Here is a 16,700-nt window from a genome sequence, read left to right on the forward strand (position 1 = left end):
GGTTAAATTTGCCCAGAGCTGAGCAGGAGGTTTGGTTCCTCTCCTGGACACCAAGACTTGGCTTTGAAGGCACCACAGCAGCTTCAGGGCTGCACCACACACCTGAGCCAGGAATGAGGAGCTGCCTGCAGACCCAGAGTGAAAGGTGAGGGGTGTCCAGCCCTGGGTGGGAGTGACCATCAGAGCAGCCCCAGAGCACCTCGGATGGACACAGACCAGGAAAGCAGCAGGGCTGGAGGAGGCCTTGGAGGAACCCAGCTCCTCATGAAGTGCTGAGGCATCTCTGCCTCAAACCCTGCCCCTCTCCAGCCCATCACGGACTCACAACAGTTCAACATCCGCGGCCTCTCTGCCCAGAGCAGGCAGCAATAATGGAAAAACAAATCGGTGAACTTGGGAACGTTTCAAGCACTTCATCCTTCCAGGACACCAGACTGCTGATGAAACCCCAGCTTTGCAGGCACCATCTTAATGACAGGCCAAATTTCAAAGGCTTGCAAACTATTTCTTGTGCTGCTGCCCCACCCCCTCAATAAAAGGTTGCATCAGAAAGAGATATTTCCATAATTTATAGTAGGGGCATTTCACTGGGGAGACTCACTCATCTGTACTTACAGATACATTTAAGAAAATGCATCCTCCCACAATCCTACGCCATTTACGACTATTGGCACAATCTGTAATCCTCAGTCTTCAATTAAGGGACACCTTAGGGTTCATTATCACACAATTGCTCCCTGTGAACCATGCCAAATGCTGTTTTGGCACAGAGCTTGGAAGATGAATTAGAAGGAAGTCTTCTCGGTAATGCCCGCTCCCAATTCCCATCAGCAGCCTTTATGCCCTCCTCTAGCCATTTTTTCCCCCCTCTCCCCTCTTTCCAAGTGGCTTTTACTATCCCATCTTTCAATGTCTCTCTTGATTCTCTGGAGGTATATTTAGAGATGCTACATCTCCTTTTCTTCCGGCTCTCAATGTGCCTCCCGCTCCCGGCTCTGCAGATGGGATCTTCTTTCCTCCCTTCCCCCGTCACAAACCCCCACGGCTGCCTGGGAGCAGGGGATGGAGCTGCCTCAGGCTGCTCAAAACTCACATTTTACAAGAAAATGATCCCTGAAGGAGCTGCAGTTATTGCCAAACTTGGCCTGGGCACAACTAATGCCCTTAATACCACTGATAATGGCCAGAGCCACATCCCTCCCATCCCTCTCCTCAGCGCTGCTCCAGCACCCCCCGTGCAGGGACGGATCCTGATGGATTCAGCCACAAAGTTGGGGAAGAGCAACAAGTCCAGAGCCTTAAAAACAGGGGCTGCCAACTCCTCAGCAGTAAAACCTTACAGGGCTGCAGAGGAAACCTCCTGGTGTTAACACACACCCTTCTGGCCCAAACAGCAGCAAACACAGAAACTTGCATGGGAATCCTCGGTGTCACAGCACCAGCAGGATGTGACAGTGACAGAGTTTCTCTAGAACAGCACCAGGGCGATGTGACAGTGACAGAATTGCTTCAGAACAGCACCAGGGCGATGTGACAGTGAGAGTTTCTCCAGAACGGCATCACGGGGATGTGACAGTGAGAGTTTCTCCACAATTAAAGCTGATCCTGCCCTCAGTGACCACCCCAAACTCGCCGGGAACAACGGAGTCCAAGAGACGGGAAATACTTGGCCCACAAGACACCTTGTGGAAATTTTATTATATAGAGTGTAAAATGCAACTGTCAGTCAAATAAAAAGAACACTTTTTTTTTTATTTTAACACCATGCTCAACATTATCCAATCGCGGTTCTTTATAGTTAGACATTTCAAGCATAAGGAAAAATAAGGAAAGAACCCAAGAACAGTAAATTCAGTACATTTAAAAACGGAATGTCCCGGAGGGCAATTAAAAATGCAAGAAAAAATAGCTTCAATTCCGTTTTTCCTTTAAAAATACACTGTTATCTGTACAAGAAACACTACAGTAAACATCAGAAATCATATTATCCCTTTTATTAAATCAAAATTATTTAACGCATACTGTGGTTAATACTAGATTCATTTATTTCTCTAGGTAATTTGACAAATATTAGATAAGAAAATATTTAAAAGAAACGAAAAAGCAGAAAACACCTTGGAATTAAAAAATAGTTACTACCTTTTATACGGTTTTAAGTTCCACAGTGTTTGTTAAAGGTACTAATAGCAGATTCATTTTAATATTAAAAATAACAGTATTTATATTTCTGAGAGCATAGAAGAAGTTTTTTTTCTTTTCTTTTTTTTTGTTTTTCTTTTTTTTAACAAGCTTGGAGGTCTTAGATACATAAATGCAACTACCAATGGAGACATGAAAACATGTATTGCTAAAAAAATTAACACGTTCTTATATTACCCCTTTAGACTCTAGAAATTATACAAACCCTACAAAATGCCCCCCCAACTTGCAAACAGTAACTGTTTCAAATACAGAAATAATATCATTAATTACAATACATATCATAGTTCAGTTTTTTAAAAATGCAATAAAATCAAAGACAGCCAAGATACAAGAAATTAGAAGTAAAACATTTAATGAATTTACATATTTAAGAATATTTAAATACTGTTTAAATTTTTTTTTCTTTTTAAGATTTGTTACATACCACCTAAGACTTCCAAGCCACTCTTTCTGTTCCAACAGAAAAGATCGAAAATTAAAAGGAAAAAAAAAAAAACACACAAAAAACCCACATGTTGAAATGTCACAGCTCTGGGGTGCGTTTTGGTGCCTGCAAATTCTCTGGCTTCTCTCCAAAAAGAATCCCGGAGGTTTTGTTTTTAATATAAATTTGGAAACAAAATTACCAGCATGTCCATACGTTTAGTACATTACTAATTGTTCCTGATTCTTAGAAAAGTTCAGTATAGATTATCCTACAGCTAGTGTTTCACAAACAGAAAAGTCTTCATCAAAATGTTGCAAATCTAGAAACCTCTGTTACAAAAAGGTTTTCTTCCACAACGATTCCAAAGAAAAAAAATTGCCACGAGGACCTTGTTCTACTGCTCCTGGAACGAAAAAGAGAGAGGAGAGAAAAGGAAAAGTTACTGAGCAGCAGGAAATTATCCAAGCTGCGAGCACAGGTCTGTCCCCGCTGCAGCTGAGCGGGAAACAGAGCTCAAAGGATGCTCTGAGCTGCCACCAGAGCCCCCTGCCCCAACGCTGTCCCAGAGCTCTGCTGCCCTCACCAAACAAGATCCCTCTCTCAGCAGGGCAGGCTCGGGGAGGAACGAAGAGAAGCCTTTTCATCATCACCAGGGCAGCCCTGGCCAGCGCCCGCGGCAGCGCCGGCTCCACCTCGCTGGGGAGAGCAAGGGAGAGCAAGGGAGAGCAAGGGAGAGCAAGGGAGAGCGGGGCAGAGCTGGGCAGGCAGAGCGGGGCAGAGCGGGGCAGAGCTGGGCAGGCAGAGCGGGGCAGAGCTGGGCAGAGCAGGGCAGGCAGAGCGGGGCAGAGCTGGGCAGGCAGAGCGGGGCAGAGCTGGGACAGAGCGGGACAGAGCGGGACAGAGCTGGGGCAGAGCTGGGGCAGAGCTGGGGCAGAGCTGGGGCAGAGCTGGGGCAGAGCTGGGGCAGAGCTGGGGCAGAGCTGGGGCAGAGCTGGGGCAGAGCTGGGGCAGAGCTGGGGCAGAGCGGGGCAGAGCTGGGCAGAGCAGCTGCTGGGGCTGCCATCCACAGCAGCCTCTGCTCCCAGAGCCACAGCTAAATGTGGAGCAGTGGGGACAAGAGTCAGACCACAGCAAGGTGCCCCTGTGCTTTGCACAAACTTTTTGCTGCTTTGTTTGCTCCATGAAGCACCGAGTGTGATCAGGATAAATCTCACACAACTCTCTGGTGCACTGAGTGACAGCTGAAGGGAGATTTCACTCAAAAGCAGGTTAATATAAATTATTTTTCAATTATTTTAGTCTCTTTTTGGACAGGGAGATGGTGAGCAGACAGCTCCTGTCCCACCATGAGAAAAGGCAGTGCCTGCACTCCCAGTTCAGTGCTGTGCTGCCTCAGCAGCCTGGCTTCATCATTCCTTTTACTTTAATTCCCCAAAGTCAAACTGCCTGGGCACTATAAGGAAAGGCTCCCAGGAGAAACAAATAACCTCCCAGTCCTCTCCCAAAAAACCCCTCACCCACCCTGTACAAGAAAATAAGACTTTAATGTTGAGGCAACGTTTCTGTGATCACTTTCTCAGCCACAAAACATCTCTGCTTCACCATGTGAGCCTGAAGGAGAGTCCCTACACTAAGGCAAAGCCAATATACCCAACTGACCAAGAGAAGGAGCAGAGGGGTTTGGGGAAGGTGAATACAGACCTGGCTGTGGGCCTGAGCCTGCCCTAGTGTCTGCCCATAGTAGGCAGCCTGCTGTCGGTAATACTCTGCCCAAGCCATCGTGTAGTCCGGCTGGGAACTTGCCTGAGAAGCAGCACTGGCAGCATGACCTGGAGGGGAAGAAGAAAAAAGGAAAAGAGATAAGCAATTCCAGAAGTCCAAGCCCAGGCTTAGGATCTCCTTTTGCCAAGCTTAATGAAGAGCCAGCCCCCTTCCAGCTGCTGCAGACACCTGGCAGAGCGACACCGGCTCCGCTGCGTGGGATGGCAGGATGGGCTCCAAGCTGACTGTGAGGGACAAGCCAAGAGCAGGCAGAAAGCACCCAGAGCATCCCTGCAGCTGCAGGGACAGCCTGACAGCCTGCACACCCCTCATCCTCAAAGATGCAAAGCCTCCAGCAGCTCCATGTCAAAGCAAGTCCAGAGGTCGGGATCATGCACTCCGGAACACGGCGCAGAGAGCCAGGCCTGTGACCTTCCACGAGCTCTCCTACCCTCTCACAACCCAGCTGCAGCTCCCTGGGCTCTGCCAGCAGCAGCTCCTGCGTGCTCTGTGTTCCCCCAGGCAGGCTGGCTGCAAGCAGGGGCACGAGGGGCTCGGTGGGAGCTGCTCTCCCGAGAGGCGACAGCACAACCGAGAGCTTTCCTACATGCACCATCACCAACAGGGCAGGGCCAGGGGGCATCTGCAAAGGACTGGAAGCTAAAAACGGCAGGGATGGAGATGCAAGTCATCAGATTAGAGTTAACTCCTTGTGACAAGAGCTGATTCATCTCCAGGAAGCCTGTTTCACTCACTCTGTTTTTTGAAATACTCCTCCCATGCTTTGCTGTAATCGGGATGGCTGTTCTGCTGCTGGCTCTGTTGGCCTGTGCAAAGATGACAACAAGGGGCACGTCAGTATGGAACAGGTGACAGTTTCCAGCCAGTGACATCCACCTCTCCACTAGACAGGCCCTGGGTCTACTCCAGCTGCCCAGACTTGACACCTCAGCTTCCACTTTTCTACAGTGTTGGGCATCCTCAGGGGAAGCTGAGGAAAAGCTGGAGTTCCTGAAATCACCTCTTCTCCTAAGGGGCATGAAGCCAAATGTCACCCTGCTGGGACCTGCTCAAGGCAGAGCACATGGTAGGAGCTGCCCAGCCTGCAATCAGCCACCCTGGGCTCCCAGTCTGCTTGCAGGAAAGCTGAGACACCTGACACACCTGAGAGCTGTCACCTCGACAGAGCTGCCAAGGGAATGGCCACGTTTTGAGTCACCTCACTTATTTCTCAGGGTCTGCATCCTTCACCCCTGCTCTTCTCAGTGGAGCAGAGCTGAGGGACCTGTGAGCAATGCCCCTCAATACACCCTGCACACACATGAGCCTCCACAGCATGACCTGCACAGCTCTGGGGCAGCCACTCAGCTCCCGACTCCTCAAGGTGCCACAAGCCCTGCCCAGGGGGCACAGCCACCTCCTCCACTGGCCACAGGGCACAGCCCAGGCATCACTGAAGAGCAGCCACAATATCCCAAACAGCCACAGCTGGCTCATGGTGTCATCTCCAGGCTCCTACTCCTCCAAGGGAAGCGGTGCCAGTGTCTCCTCACAGATCCCAAACCTTGGGCTCCACCCAGCACAGACTGCCCATCTCTGAAGCACTAAGGAATCTTCAGCCCAGCACATCCAAGTGCCACAGCAGGGAGAGAGGAAGGATCCCTGCCCTTCCCACTCTTCCCTGGATCCCAGTGGGAGCACAGAGCCCTCAGTGAGCCACACCAGCAGCAATCACAGCACTGGGAGCTGCAGAGAGGCACAGCAGGGGTGGGGAGCACGAGCACTGGGGACAAGGAAAGAGCAGGGACAGAGGACACGGGTGGAGCAGAGCTCTCCCCACCCCATCCCAGCCCCGTGCACAGCCCAGCCCGATGCTGGCCCGAGGGGGGCTTTGAAGTGGGGGGAAGGGGAAAATAAAACACTGCAAGTGTGAAGTGGGTGGAGGGAACAGGGCAGCAGTGTCCTGTCCAGGGGCATAAAAGCGGGTTAAAAGACTTGACCAACGCTACAAGTCAGGACCTTTGCTGGCAGAGGTCAAGGCTGCCTCAACTGTCCACCTGCTAATGCCAACAAAGGACCTCCTTCAATGCCTTTTCTTCTCGGAGAATTACAGTCCACAGCAGGCTGAAAGGACACGCAGCTAAATGCATTTCACAGCAAAATGTTTCCCCAGCCAGTTAATTTATTTAAGATGGGGGAAGTAATTAAAATCTAAATACATGTGTAGGGGGTGGGGGTCTGCCCCTCCTCCCACGAGCAGGGCACTCGAGGCTGTCCCCAGGCCAGCAGTGCTGTGACAGGGCTGACAGAGCTGTGACACACAGGCTGCACTCGGGCCAGGGACCCTGCACAAGGCTTTGCACAGTAAAAACTGCAAATCAGGTATTTACCTATTTCTACAACAATCCTCCTACACCTTGGTGAGCTGCACCTGGGCACCACTGCAGCAGAGAACAGTGGTGAAGGTTCTTAAAGCATTTTATGTGTGTCCTCTCTCCTCACCCAGCCTGCCTTCAAACAGGAACAGGGAGCATCCTGAGCACACATGGAACTGGAGAGCCAACATCTCCCATCAGGTTCAACTGCAGAAATAAAACACCTGCCTCCAAAAGGCAGCAGTGTGGGACTAAACCCACATGGGGAAGGACAATGGAAGGACAAGCTCCAGGGCTTTGGGAGCCACCTGAACCTGGAGTATGAGCTGCATTATTGGTCATCAGGGGGCTGCTTCCTCCAGCAGGCTCCAAAGCCAGGAGGGGTGAGCTGAGACATGATTATCTGTTGCAGCAAGGGAGATTCTTCTCTCTCCAGGGACTGTGGGCAGCATGAGGGGATGTTTCAGGAAGGTGAGGAAGAAATTAAATTACCAAGGTGAGTTTCTAAAGGCATCTTGCGAGGCAAAGAGCAGTGCAGTTTTGTAAGCATTTATTCCAAGGAATAATATCTATGGAAGATAAAACTTAAATATTTTTGTGGAGCTTTCCCTGCTGCACTGACTGCTCTGCTTCCCAAAGCTCAGGGAAGTTCAGAGCCCTTGGGGGTGCAAAGCAAAGGAGCAGAGTAACAATTTTTCCTGTAAAACAAGTTAGTGAGAAAATACTCTTCTTCAGTACCATACCATTCCACTCCTGTACACAAGAAAAGTCCACCACTGCATTTTAATGTGCTGAAACCAGAACAACTGCTGACCTTCTCCAAGACCCTAGAGCTCAAAGGAAAGTCATCATTTCTGGCTGTAACTGCTAAGAGGGAGGATTCATCCAGAGTTTAACACACACTTCCCATGCAGGGTTCCCATGTGCCACCACAGAACACAGTTCAGAAGTGAAACAAGTTAAAGCAGCATTGGGATTTCTAAATTTCACAAATTCACAATGTCATAAACACTCAAAGGTGATCAGTGTTACAGGGAATCACAAGTGCAACTGCAGGCATTGTCCCTGCAATGATTCCTCTACCTCAGGCACTGCAAAGGGTGGGAATTTATACCAAAATTCAAAATCTGCTTCCTTGCTAAATCAGCCTTAGCAGTGAAAAGCGTTTGCCATTAAACACCTTGAAAATTAACCCTCCACACACCTCTTGGTGCTTAGCTTTAGTATAATGAGACCAGACAATTAAAAAATTTGTATTTCTTAAAATATTGTGACTGCAAATGTCCTTTGGACATTACCACCATATCACAAGAGCTTTGAGATCACCAAGCAGACATGAATCTGCTCTGCTCAGGGCAATCCATTCCTCAGCTGTTGGAGACACAGGATGATGCAACTACAGCATCACCACCAGCATTTACCACTTCAATTATTCTGAAAAGGCAATTCCCCATTCCAAACTGCTCAATTTTGACTCAACAGAGATTCAGGAAGAAATGACCAGTACAGGTGCCCTGCCCAACCTTCCTTCCATTTCCTGCATCCCCTTTCTTCCATTTCCTGCATCCCTCTCCCCTGTTGTTCCATCAGTCTGGAATTTGAATAGTGATAAAAGCTTGTAAGGAATAATTTAATAAGAAAATAAGCAAGAAATTATAAGGTCAAGAACAAAGAGATGGGAGGGCTCAGCACCTGTTAGGGAGAAGTGTGGTTAGCAAGTGCTTGCCTGGAGAATCCTGGGGGAAGAGAGCCACAGGTAGGAATGTTTTTGTAAAGAGAGGAACAGACAGCAAAGACCAAATTTCTACCCAAAGAGCAGAAAGAGACAACAAACACTTAAGCACACAAAAAACAAGTTTTCCACATCCTTCAGCTCGTTCTGAGCTCAGCCACCACCACGTGCCCCCACACACCTCTTGTGCTCTGCTCAGGAAATTGTTGTGCTGTTTTCCCACACGTGGTCTCATGGGTGAACCTGCCTTTTGCAGAGACTGCAGAGGGAACACCAACCCTTCTCCAGGCCCTGGTACTTACTTGGGACTTGCTGTCCAGGCTGCTGCCACGTCTGGTAGGTGCTGCCCCAGCCCTGTGTCATGAACGCCTGAGGACCACTGCAGAGGACAAAAAGCCATGCTCAAGTAGACAATAAAATACTTACCAAGGCACAGACATGAAGCTGCCCAGAGAAGAGAAGCTGTCACTTATAATCAGCAGCTGCTGACCAAACAGGCAACATGGGAGCAAAAGGAAAGCTGTGCAGGTGTGAATTGCTATGTCCTGCCTTGGAATCAGTCTGTTCATGAAGCCAAGGTGAAGATACATCACACTGAACAGCACTCCTTGTGCTCTGTGCAGTTCAGGCTTCTTTCCATGCTCACTGCACTAGAGATAGGAATTTTGGAGATGCCAATACCTACCTGTGCATCATTTAACAGGTGAAATCTTTCCTGTAGCCAAGCTTAAAGCATTGAGCTCACTTGCTTTTGCTTCTGAATGCTCAATCTTTAAAAGGCTCCACTCACACCCCACCCCTTCATGGCCCTCCACCCTTCTCCCAGCACTTTCTAGCTCCCAGCCATTCCCCCAGCCCGTGGTGAGGAGATGCAGCAGCTTACTTTTGATGAGGTGTAGCAGGTGCTTGGCTGAAGGGACTTTGACCAAATCCTCCAGGTCCACCCATGCTGGTACCCTGCCACAGAATCCACAAATATTTAATGCCAGCTCCAAGTGCAGGGTGGAGGCAGCTACTATGAGTAGTAAGAAAGGAGAGAAGACAGCCTGGGACACGTGGATCCTGAGGTTGGTGTCAAGCCTTCTCCTCTCAATTCAGCATGAAGGCAGCTTTTCAGCTTTGCCATGCCCCAGTGCAGTATCTTCCATACTTTTTTACCAAAGTCTCCTCATTCAGTAGTACTGCAGCTTTATTAAACTTCAACACCACAGCACTGCATTAAGTGTAAGATAAGTCATCCTGAACTTACTGAGCAAGCTGAGTGTTTTACTTTCAGGATGATGCTGCCAGGACTGTGTCATTCTCACACAGTGACACACTTGTCTGCCTTTCAAAAATCTCCTCTGACAGCCTTTTCATACCTTATTATTGCTGTTCTTCCCTCTCATATAGCTGCATACACTACCCAGGATTATGTCAACAGTCAAATCCTTCTGGGACCACAGCAAAAAATTAACCAAATGGATGCTGGAGGGCCATCCAGTTCAAGCCAGCTGCTAAGAGGCAAATGGTTTTGAAGCTGAACAATGCAAGCACGTGCATTCTGTGCCATCCTGTGAGTCCAGGCCTACAAGTACCCAAGGGTGACAACAGCAAGTCTGAAAGGGACAGAGCAAGAGAGCAGGGATGGAACTTACACCAACTTTCTCATCTATGAGATGTCTAGCGAGCTCGATTTGCTGGGGGACCCCTCTGATTGTGAATATTCTTACACCAGGGTCTGTGTTTGGGGGTGGGTTTCTCTGCAGCTCCACGTGTGCTCCTGACTGCTGATTTATGCTCTTGATGTTCTCACCACCTGAGGAGAAGAAAGCCAAGACATTAGGAGGGATATTCAGCATTTTTTTCCATAAAATCATATCAAAGTCAGGTCCTGGGAATGGATTACAGCTTCAGGCACCTTCTGGGTGCCTCAGCAGAGGTGGGCTGAAGGTGGCAAAAGAAACTGCAGTACCTGAGCTCATGCTGCTCCTTTAATCTACTTCACAAGCATAACCTGAAACCTTGAGCTACTCTAACAGTTTCTGGGGTCATGGATGATGCTGCTTAAAGAACACACAAGCCCTGCTAAGTGCCCACTGCCAGGGTCCCAGCAAGATGCAGCATGACTGGGATACACTTTGACAACATGGATGCAAAACCTGCACTGACTGAATTCCATTGCTTTAGCACAGCTGTTCAAATCCTCTAGGAAATGAAGGTCACCTGCAATCTGAACATGCTGGTTTTTCTTCTTTATTCCATCACTAAGGCAAAAAGCCACCAGCCACATAACAAAGCTTAAGCTTTCTCCCAAACATGAGCTGTTTGACAGGTTGTTGCCTTAGAGCAGCCTCTGCTTACAAAGTTTGCTATTCACCCTGCAGCCACACATCCCTCCACGATTCCAGGCTGTCTCCTGCTATTTCAGAGTTAGCTGTGCATGCACTGAACATGTCTGGCTCGTTTGCCATCTGGATGCACAAGAGCACAGGAGTGCTTCCAGCAGGATGCAGCAGGGCCAGTCAAAGTGGATCTGATTTCCTCAAGACCTGCTAGGTCCTGGTCTCTTCATGAAATTTGCTTAACAAAAGCCTCAGCCAATGTTACAATGGTTCAATTCTTCTTTTGGAAGCTCACACAACTTACAGAGCAGCTCCACTCAACTGGAGAAATTAAAGGGTGTGGGGAAGGAAGGGATTTTACAAGTTTTAAAATCACAAACCAAAAAATCACCAGCTCATAGGATAGACAGCAAGCAGCACAGAGAGCAAAGGAAACTAACCAGGGATTTTTGTTTGGTTTTCATTAAAAAGAGCCTCCAAAAAGAAATGCCTCAATTTTGCTCACATTTCCATCTCTATACATCCAGCACAATTTCAAAACAAACTGTGGATGTTGCAGACACTTGTTCGTTTCATTGTAATGGACTCGTGACCTTTTTAACATTTTAAAGCCTTCTTGGGGAAGGGAGGAGGAAAAGTTGCCAAAGGGCAATTAACTCTTTCTAAATGAATTTTTGAAGATGCATTTAACAAAAGATAATCATGTCACATCCCTGGGCAGACAACAGGGATTGTACTGTGCAGCCAAAAGCCAACCCACTTACTTTCAGTCAAGCATGGGAAAGGAGCAAGATGAAGTTTCAAAACCAAGAAGGTTTTTTTTGTGTCATGCTTTTGTCTGATGCAGATTTGTTTGAAGCTCTGTTTTTTACATATCGAGGTGAGATCTGAATCAACAGCCATTTCATCTGCTCAGTGAAAACAGAGGACCCTTTCAGGCAACACAATTTGAAGGAGTGGCACAACTTCTTTACTGGATGACAGAGGCACAACCAGAGGTTGCTACTTGCACTGCAGACTAGTTTCTCCTTCCAAAAGGGGATTAAAAATCGAAGCATTCTCAAACTGGAAGCAAGGAGAATACAGATTTCAAATCATTGCCCCATTTAGCATTCAGCACCAAGCCTGTGGTTGTTGGGCCTGTTTCTACAGCAGCTCCTCTACACCACACAGCAGAATCGAGTCAGCTGCCTCTCCAGGTTTGGTGGGAGACTCCAGAAGGACTCAGTGCCCTTGTGCTCTTCCCCCTGCAGCCTGGTACAGGTGGAAGTGCTCCCTCCAGCCAAGCCACCCTCCAGAGGATGGACAGGCCGTGACGCAGCCGCGGTGCCGGAAGGAATCTCCTCCCCACGGCGAGGTGACTGCTGGGCACATGGTGCCTGTCTATAGAGCATTCATCCCCTCCATTCTTCCACCTGATGGGGGGCAGGAGCGAGCCAGGAGCGGCCTCCCTCCCGGCTGGATGTGAAATCCTAAAGCAATTAATCAAACCTGCTCAAAGGCCGGCCTGACAAGAGCCAGGCCGGGCGCGGTATCTGTCAGGATTGCCGTATTTATCATGGAAATCCAGGGGGGCCCAGGCAGTCAGAGGCTGTTTCCAAGCACCACCAAACACAGACAGATTTTGACATGTGTATGGTGCTCGCCTCCACCCTTCCTCAGGGCCTTTGGGAAAGAAAAGCTGCACCTTCCCACCCTTCAGGGGGAAAAGCCATGTGCAGGAGCTGCAGGCCAACTCCTCAAAGCTCACACTCCCAAGCTGAGATGCCCACAAGAAAAAGGCACCAGATCTTCAGTCATGAATGCTGCAGAATTGAGCTGAGAGAGACTTCCCAGCCTCCCTTTTTTCCCAGCTTCTTGAGTGCTCACCAGGTCAGATCACACACACCACACCTGGGTGCTCAGGGCTCTTGGGTCAGCACTCTTTGCTTGGGTGCTGATGTCAAGACCAAGCTGAGGGCCCACAGCCCTCAGCCAGATTTTACACAGGAGGCCAACAGCCCCATCCTGTACTCACACCCAACAGCTGGAAACTGCTCAGAATCTGTCAGGGAGTGCAAAGGTTTTGTAATTGGTCACAGTTAGGAAAGCCCCACTAAGATCCCCCCTGCCCTGCGCTGCCCCACAGGCAGCAGGGGTGGAAATAACAAGAACTGCCTGTCTTGCATCAATGTGTGGAGAGTGCAGCACATCCATGCTGGTCCAGACCCCAAAAGGCAACGCTACAGCCATCACTCACTTGACAAAAGTGAAGGCTGCAGCAGCCTAAGAGCACAGGCACTGTGAGAACACCGATTACAAGGTGGTATTACAATGCTACCAGCACTCAAATCACCATACAACTAGTAATTAGTCACTCCAGAAAGCTTCTGATCTGGCCAAGTAAGAATCCCTATTTTGCTGTTGTGGAAACAAAGGTAAAAAGCCACCCTTCACCCCCCAGTGAGGCTGTGCCAGGCCTTGCACTTGAATGCTGGGACATTCACTCCACTACCTGCATTTATCTTTTCAGCACACAGTGCTCTCTGTAGTCACAAATGCTCCACTTCAGTGCACTGCTGAACAACAAGTGACCTTTTCTGATCCTTTATTAAAGATGACTAATGGATACAGCAATAAAGTTTCATTATAATTTGATTTTTCTGTACATGTAAGTCTCACTCGTGGGCTTAAAATTTACTTTGCTTGATCTTTTGGCCAACTGGACTGTTCAGTGAGGACAAGCATAATCACTGCAATTTCTGCATAATGGGGAAAGCAGGTGGTTTTTCATACTGAAAAAAAAGTTTTCAGGTTTGTGAACAGGCTTGTGGCAAAAAACAACATCTGAAAACAATTGCAGCTACAGGGCTGACCTGCCCATGTCCTTGGTCATCCAACAGGGCAGGAGCTCAGGGTGCTGTGGGGACAGCCCATGGCAGGGAACAGCAGGAGGGAGAGAGGCCACAACAAGTCTCACCACAAGCTCCCTCCTGCCAGGAACACTCAAAGCCACTGAAACTTGGCCCAATGCCCTCAAGTCTCTGCCTCCTTTTCTGCTGTAGCTTATCTATTCCTATTCTATTCTCTGCTGAGGCTGAAAGCCAGCTGTGATTACTTAAATGCTAGTTCAGGCATATGTCATTCTTTCTGAAATAAGCAGATAGAAAAATGAAACACTGCCTTAGATAGGTCAGTGCATGAGCTCAGACACATCCCAGCAGTTCAGAGCCACAGAATTTGTCTGCTCCTGGCTCTACCCTGAGTCCTGCCATTGCCCCACATGCAGCTCCTGTTCTGTGACAAACTGAGTCTGCTGCTGGTGCTCAGTTGCATAACCAACACAGGGGTGTTCTGATTGAGAGGATGATTCCTCATCCATCTCCTGAGCATGGAGAGATCCACAGGCCAAGCAGCCAAGGGGCCTCCATGGCAGTGAACACGCTCAGCCAAGTGGCACAAGGTGCACCAGGCTCCTGTGCCAGGTCAGGTGCCAGCAGGGGCAGAGAAATCCTCCTGCTTCACTTCATTCATCACACACTTCAGGGGCTGGAAGCAGCTCCTGTTATTAGCACACCCAGAGACCTTCCATTTCCTCACAGAGCTCTCACAGAAATCCAGCACCATGAAATAACTGCTCTGCTTGTCCCTGATAAACTGTCCTTCAAACGAATTCTCTGTAAAAACACTCCACAAATGAACCTGCCTTTTCTCAGCCAGCAGCTTTTTATAAAACAAGCTTATTTGACAGCTCTGCATTAAGAGCCTCTCTTACAGCTTGTGAACAAGGGCCTGGAGAACACAATTATGAGTGAGAACACCACAAAGACAACAACAACAACAGCTTATTCCTATGCTGCATTCACCAGGCACTAAACACTACAATCACAGAAAACCCCAAAGCTTTGCTGTCAGGCAGCAAGAACATGACCATCCTGAGAGAGAAGGATTGCAAGCTGTGGTATTTGGAGCCACCAAACCCACCTTTGCCTATAACAAGGCCACACTTGTCAGCTGGAACAGTGTAGGTGATTTCCTGCACGCCCCCAGGTGCTCCAACACTCCAGTCCCCACGGCCACGACCTCTTCCTCTGGCAACAGCCAGGTTCCCAAAGCCATCTCGTTCCTGAGAAGCCAAAACATGTGCATCAGTGTTTTTATGCTGGCACCAATGCTCATTAAAAACAAAATAAAGCCAGGTCAGTTAAACTTCCTCATAATCAATGGCATTGAATTGAGATATTCCTGGACCTCAGTTTCACAGTCAAGGTTTTGAAGTGCTCTAGAAAGATGCCAAGTAACGTAGGTTGCCTTCCTGATTCAGGAAGGTATTTTTATTTTTAAATGCATGCCTTTATATCTGCTGAAATAAACCTATAAATAAGCATCAACTACTAAAGGACTTTCAGTTTGTGATGGGGGGGTCTCTTTAGAGCAAACAATGGATCTTGGCACTGACACACACAAAAGTTGCTTTCCAACCCTTTCAAGTGTCACCCTGCTGGAATTACTCAGCAGAAATGCACATTTTCCAAAACTTCCAAAGGAAGCTTTTAAGTTCAAAGGCACTTAAAGGACATACCCATTTTGGGTAAGTGATTTTTCCAAAAGCAAATGCCATGGGCAGTCAGAGGCTATCATGATATCACAATATTTAAGTGAATCATTACAGCAAGTTACAAAATCAAGTATTCAGGTATTGGGGCCAGAAGAGACATCAAGATGGACAAATTACAGGCCTTGTTGGACAAATTATGCTCAGGTTTCTGAAATGGTCTAAAGTTTTAATTCCTCATAGTGCAAAGGGAATATACAACCTCCTTCAGGAGTCTGCCCTAGTACTTCACCTTTCTTGCTCTTGTGCAATGCAATGTTGGTGTGTCTCAGAGCACAGTGACACAGTACCTGAGCACTCAGCACCTTCCTGTGCCTCCATCAGACCAAAGGGCTGAGGTCTGAAGATGAGGCACCACTGAGCACTGGAGTCACTGTCTGATGCTGATGGACTCCATTCCATCAGGTCACTGTTTCCAAACTTAACAACAACTAAACAGGAGATAGATGTGGAGCTACAATGATGCCTCATAGGCCTGGGAATAAAACACCTTGCCACAGCTCAGTTAGCTCACATTGCATTAAAAGAACTTCCATCATACACAAGCAAATCCCAAACCTAGCAGCTCTGGGCAGCAGCATGTGTGCCCTACCAGGGAAAACTGAACACTGCTGCTTCTCAGAAGCTGGCCTCCATCCCTCCATGCAGCCCCCATTCCCAAAGAGCACCTCCAGAACCCACCTGTGCCGTGAGGATGAGCTCACTGATGATGTGTGCTGCGTGCTGACACCGATCCGGGAGCCCCATGACCTGCGCGACTCTTTCTGCGCTAATCCCATCATCTGTGGAGAGAGGTGGCAAAGATTCAATTAAAAGCAGAAACATCCACTCACCAACAAAAGCTTCCTTGCAGCACCAACACTGCTGGCAGCATTTTCACACCACAGAACTATCCCAGGAGCTACTGCTTCCCTCCACCTTCAGCCCCTCTTCCCTGGACTGCAAGAAGACAAAACCCAGCCCACACTGCAGAGGGAACAACACTCAAAAGAAAACACTTTCAAATGTCAAAAAGCTATGAAAGAGATTGATATAATTTTAAGAGGAAAAAAGGTAGCTTTGATAGGTGATCAGACAGCCAAGGACCCAGAGAAAGTTATTCAGAATTAATCAACTCCTGATCCCCAAAGGCTTTAATGTCCTGAAGGAGAATTCTTTAACAGGAAATAAAAGATTTTTGTTATTTTATTTATCACTCAAGACATGACTGTTGTGACATCTAATGTTGCTGTACATAATCTCAACTCTCTGAAAACCAGGAAGTGCATGAGGAGGCAGCACATCA

General features: G+C 48.2%; 1 protein-coding gene across 5 annotated transcripts in view; it reads right to left on the reverse strand.

Annotated features, from left to right (window-relative positions):
- Positions 1 to 1,663: 1,663 nt before the first annotated feature.
- Positions 1,664 to 16,700, reverse strand: part of FUBP3 (far upstream element binding protein 3) — a 38,875-nt gene continuing 23,838 nt past the window's right edge. For 3 of the 5 annotated variants that reach the window (XM_064727526.1, XM_064727525.1, XM_064727524.1), the window contains 8 exons: positions 16,097 to 16,197; positions 14,785 to 14,926; positions 10,135 to 10,295; positions 9,381 to 9,454; positions 8,800 to 8,876; positions 5,146 to 5,217; positions 4,331 to 4,458; positions 1,664 to 3,032 (listed from right to left, as the gene is read on the reverse strand). In XM_064727526.1, coding sequence (XP_064583596.1) covers positions 3,024 to 3,032; positions 4,331 to 4,458; positions 5,146 to 5,217; positions 8,800 to 8,876; positions 9,381 to 9,454; positions 10,135 to 10,295; positions 14,785 to 14,926; positions 16,097 to 16,197 — 764 coding nt within the window. In that variant the 3' untranslated portion in view covers positions 1,664 to 3,023. The remainder of the gene's footprint in view (positions 3,033 to 4,330; positions 4,459 to 5,145; positions 5,218 to 8,799; positions 8,877 to 9,380; positions 9,455 to 10,134; positions 10,296 to 14,784; positions 14,927 to 16,096; positions 16,198 to 16,700) is intronic. The other 2 variants (XM_064727527.1, XM_064727529.1) reach the window with 2 other exon arrangements.

The sequence above is a fragment of the Zonotrichia leucophrys genome, chromosome 17, assembly GCF_028769735.1.
Source record: "Zonotrichia leucophrys gambelii isolate GWCS_2022_RI chromosome 17, RI_Zleu_2.0, whole genome shotgun sequence".
In the NCBI taxonomy this organism is placed as follows: Eukaryota; Metazoa; Chordata; class Aves; order Passeriformes; family Passerellidae; genus Zonotrichia; species Zonotrichia leucophrys.